A 4,608-nucleotide genomic window follows, 5' to 3' on the forward strand; every position below is an offset into this window, starting at 1 on the left:
CTCCATATAAATCAAAAGGTTTCTCTTCTACAGCTGGCACTACTTCACCCCAAGCTCAGCTTTAAATTTCTAATTATTTTAGTTTTCACCAGCTGAAGCGTAAGACCTGTAGGTGAAATTACTGTTGAGGATGATGCCAATATGCCACAGGCCTTTTCACTGCATGTTACAGCAGGAAAAACACAGGTGTGAAAATAAAAATTGTTTTGGGAACACATGGGGTTTCTTCCTCTCCCCTTCTGTTCTTTGCATTGGAAGAGTTTACAAATGCCATTTGCTAAGCTTGCTAGCATTAACCGAGATTTTGGCATTCTTTCATGTCAACAAAAGAAACTATGTAACATGAAACATGTTGTGGATGCTGATGCGGGTGATATGGTGACTGTGTCCATCTTTTATATACAGCCTATGCTTGCACAGTGTGCTGTGCAAAATCAAGATGTGCTGGACGAGCAGCCGAAAAAGCCGCAGCAACTGTGATGCTATCATGTAAATATGTATCCACCACCTTCACCTCCAGCTCTGAAGGGGGGGAAAAAAGAGGGGTCCAAACCTGGTGCCGGCACGGTGTACCTAATGAAATGTCTGATTAGTGTTAACATACTAATTGTGTAATCAGCTGATGGGGATCTAGTCAGTGGTACACATGTGGATGCTTGCTCATAGGGGCTCGTATGATTGGAGTTTTCTCTGTATTACAGGGCAGTGATGTCAAACTCATTTTACCACGAGGGACACACTTTGATCTTAAGTTAGTTGGATAAGTGAGACTCCACTTTGTGTCAGTGTACAGACGTTTAACTACACGTTTAATCCCTGGGACATCTTAGTACAAGATCATGAAGTGCCATTTCAACAGCACAAAACAATTTTTCTACATGATAAATTTAGAAAAATCAAAAAGTCAACAATGAAAAATTAACTTCTGTCATTTTATTCTTTACTAAGTAGTTAAGTAATAAATATAGTATGACTGGCTGTGAGAGAGATGTTAATCAGGAAAAACTATCAAATTAATAAAAAATAAAAAAAATACAGTTAAAAGTCTAAAAATGTATGCCCTCATTCATATTTTGGCCAGACTGTAATCTTTGTCAGGGCAATACTGAACCCCGGGCCTCATGTTTGACACCCCTGCTGCATTGCTTTTACCTTGCAGTATAAAGCCCTGTGATGCAGCTGTGACTGCTATATAAATAAAATTGAACTGAAGTTGTATTAGCATGGCTAGGGGAAAAAAGAGGTTGGCCACCTGTGACAGCTAACATGCTGTATGCACGAGTTTTGCCCGAGCCCAGATGTTCCCAGGTTTCATTAAAGAAAACACATTTAATAATTGCTTGTTGGATTCATGTAAGGCCAAAGTCAGTGTTTGTGTAAAACAAGCTCTAACATTGGTCTAAATGTCTGACAGGTTTGTTTTTTACACATGTATAATGCAGAGCATCATCATGGAGTGGGTGAGCTCATCTGCATACAAATACTGTCATACGTTAAAAACCTAAGGCGGGGTTGTGCGGTTTTCTTTCTTTTATGACAAAAAATAAACAGAGTTTTCATTTAAAACCTTTTTACTTTATTGTAGAAAAGCCGATCAGTCTGAATAATCGTCACATATCTCGTCAAATGTAGACATAAAAACGCGAGTACACAGTGGTATGAACCTCTTCCTGCAGTTATCCCAGTGATTGTTATTCTGGCAGACCTTCATCTTCACAGAGGCAGCCTCTTTCCCCCCACCACCACCCCCAAAATGTGATAACATGGCTGCATGTTCCTGCAAGCTGCCTCATCCATACTCATCACCACAGCTGAAACAAAGAAGTATTAACTTCAGGAGGCACAGACGGGGTGTACAGGGGCTCCCTAATTATGGACGTGTCGTCTGAGGGGCGCAGATACAACACCGATTAGAGGAGCTCTTGGCTACAATACAAACAAACCGGTGTTTTCTTCTGGAAGAAAAAGCATGTGATGGTGAAACGAGAGGTAGTAATGGAGCTCATCTGGTAGGCAGAGGTGATAGAGCAACATACTGTCGTAAGCATGTGTAGTAGCCATCAGTACAAGATGGGGAAAGCATACTGTACAATTAAAATGTGCCAAGATACATTCATAGTGCAGACACAAACAATCAGGACCTTCACTTTCTAGTAACCTGCTGTAATATATTCTATTTTAATATATACTAAATCATCTAATATAGTACATTTGATTTTAAATAGTTTTAAATCTGCTTAGGTTTGCTTAATTCTTCTAAAGCTCTGAGAGACCCAACCTGATTGGTAAAAGCCATCGATACAAAATAGTAGATTTACTTCTATGTTAAAAGTGCTCTATAAACAAACTAATCTGGGAACTACAGTATTATGTGTTACGGGAGATGTGATCCACTCTAACAAGGCATGAAACCTGGAACAAACACTGATGATTTCTGAGAAAAACGCGCTGATCATTAAAAAGAAAAATACAAAGTGGGAGACTAGTGGCAGGCGTCATAAACTATGTGTGTGTGCAAAAAAAGGCCTTGACAGGTGAAAAATAGAAATATTCTACTTTGAATACTACCAACTGTATATAAAATGTACTGCTCTCCCCAGGAGTCCCAAACTGTGGAGATCCATTTGGCACCTTGTTTGTTTCCTGTTTGTGTCGCCGTAGTGTCACTCGGTGGGGTCTGAAGGTCCACGGGGGACGCCGTTCCCCTCGTTTGACCCCCTCCCCCATCCTCCTCAGCACGGGGAACTGGAGTTGTTATAGTCCATTAGAAAGGAGCGTTTTTGATGTCAGGTTGACTTCCACAGCGGGTTATTATAGCTCCAACCATCCCCCTGCACAGGTGAGGGAGAAAAAGCCTTTTAAGAAAATAAAGCTCAAATTTGGATCAAATTACCAAAATTTACAAAGTAAGGCCCATTTAAATCCCACCCAGTGCATCTTTAAAAACTTGCAATATTGTATAAAAGCTCTTTATGCTTGGTAGCATATGAAAATCAGAAATCCAGCGTCTTAGATTATAACATTATTTCCTAAAATCAATCAAAATAGGATTCAGAAAGCAGTAAAGTCCAACTTTTGAAAAGTATGCTAATTTATACACCATTACTTGGCTCATGGGCTCTTTTACCGCAAATTACTGCATCAGTGTGAGTCGAAGAGATCAGTAACACCAACGCAGTGCGCAAAGCTGAAGTCCACGTTGCTCTGTTAGCATCTGTAGTCTTCTTGATAAAGCTCGTCAGCTGATGATGGAAGCACAAAGTGCTCTAAAATCTGTGTTGATTCTGGACTTGGTTAAAAACAGAGCGAACCAACCACCACCAACACCAGCAGATCACATGACAACTGCAGAAACTTCACTCTGGAGCTTGGAATCAGTCAATTATATATAAAAGGATGTTTCACTTCATATGGAACAAAATGTATCTTTTGGAAGTAAAAAGCAAAAAGAAAAGATTTATTTATTTATTTTTGCACATACACTTGTACTAGTTCTCTCTACAGGTGGTTGTGGCTCAGGAGGTAGAGCAGGTCATCTCTTCCAGTATGAATGCTAAAGTATTCTTGTGCAAGATACTGAACCCAGAGTTGCTTCTGATGTGTTTATATGTAATTGTGCATGAATGTTAGATAGAAAACACTTAGATGTAGAAAAAAAACTGCTTGTGTGCCTGAGTCATAGTGTATAACGTGCTTTACATAAGAACCAGTCCATTTCTGTACAGTAGACAGCAATATAGTGGAAGCAAAGGTGATTAAAGCAGCACGACTTTGCAGAAGCAAGAACTAAACCTAACATTCAGTTTGTGACCCAAAAATGTAACACCACAAAAACAGCACACAGTATAATCACACAGTTACAAGCGCTGTGTGTGCTACTAAAGAGGAGAGGCGTTACCTCGAGGTAAAAATAAAGCTTACTTCTGAAACAATCAGCAAGGCTCAAAATTCTTTTGCTTGTCAGGGCGACTAAATAATGCAAAGATTTTCACTCAGATTTCACAGTAAATGAAGCGCACTGTTTATTAAATATAGTATTATGCCGTTCAGTGGGATATACTTTGAAATAGGAATGTTTACAAACTAGAGCTCAGACTGAATCTTATTGCTCTTGCAGTACCTCTTTAGTGAAGTATTTGGGCATCCAGGGTTTGTTATCAGCTGCTCTCTGCCTCTCCTCCCCTCTCTGACACTCCTCCAGTCTGTGTTTGTGCTCCGTGGCCTCGTCGATGTTCCCTTCCTTCAGCGACTTGGTGACGTTTTGCCACAACCGCCTATAAGCCAAAACACATTTAAAACCGTGTCGGAGGGCAAATGAGTGTGAAACGCTCCCAAAATGCTCACTGAACTCTGCTGCCTTTCACCTGGATTCTGTCCTCGCCTGTTTCTCCACCGGCCGCAGCTTCTTCTTGGTGACGGGAAGTTTGGTCGTGTCGATCACTTTGGTTTCCCCGCTGCTGTACGTGAACTCCAGCGTGCCGTTCCACTCTCCCTGTGCTTTGCACACGATGGTGTTCGTCGGGTTGTGCTTGACCTCTGCTGTCACCCTATGGCAGCAAGACAGAGACCGTTGTTGTTGTTAAGTTAAAAGCAGATATTTAAGATATA

The 4,608-nt window shown here is 40.8% G+C and overlaps 1 protein-coding gene across 2 annotated transcripts in view; it reads right to left on the reverse strand.

Annotated features, from left to right (window-relative positions):
• Window positions 1–1,559: 1,559 nt before the first annotated feature.
• Window positions 1,560–4,608, reverse strand: part of LOC102201629 (oxysterol-binding protein-related protein 10) — an 89,748-nt gene continuing 86,699 nt past the window's right edge. For both annotated transcript variants that reach the window (XM_005740721.1, XM_005740720.1), the window contains exons 11-13: window positions 4,365–4,547; window positions 4,121–4,274; window positions 1,560–2,831 (exon numbers count right to left, since the gene is read on the reverse strand). In XM_005740721.1, coding sequence (XP_005740778.1) covers window positions 2,787–2,831; window positions 4,121–4,274; window positions 4,365–4,547 — 382 coding nt within the window. In that variant the 3' untranslated portion in view covers window positions 1,560–2,786. The remainder of the gene's footprint in view (window positions 2,832–4,120; window positions 4,275–4,364; window positions 4,548–4,608) is intronic.

Source organism: Pundamilia nyererei, unplaced genomic scaffold, assembly GCF_000239375.1.
Source record: "Pundamilia nyererei isolate P.nyererei 1_Seehausen unplaced genomic scaffold, PunNye1.0 scaffold00102, whole genome shotgun sequence".
Taxonomy (NCBI): Eukaryota; Metazoa; Chordata; class Actinopteri; order Cichliformes; family Cichlidae; genus Pundamilia; species Pundamilia nyererei.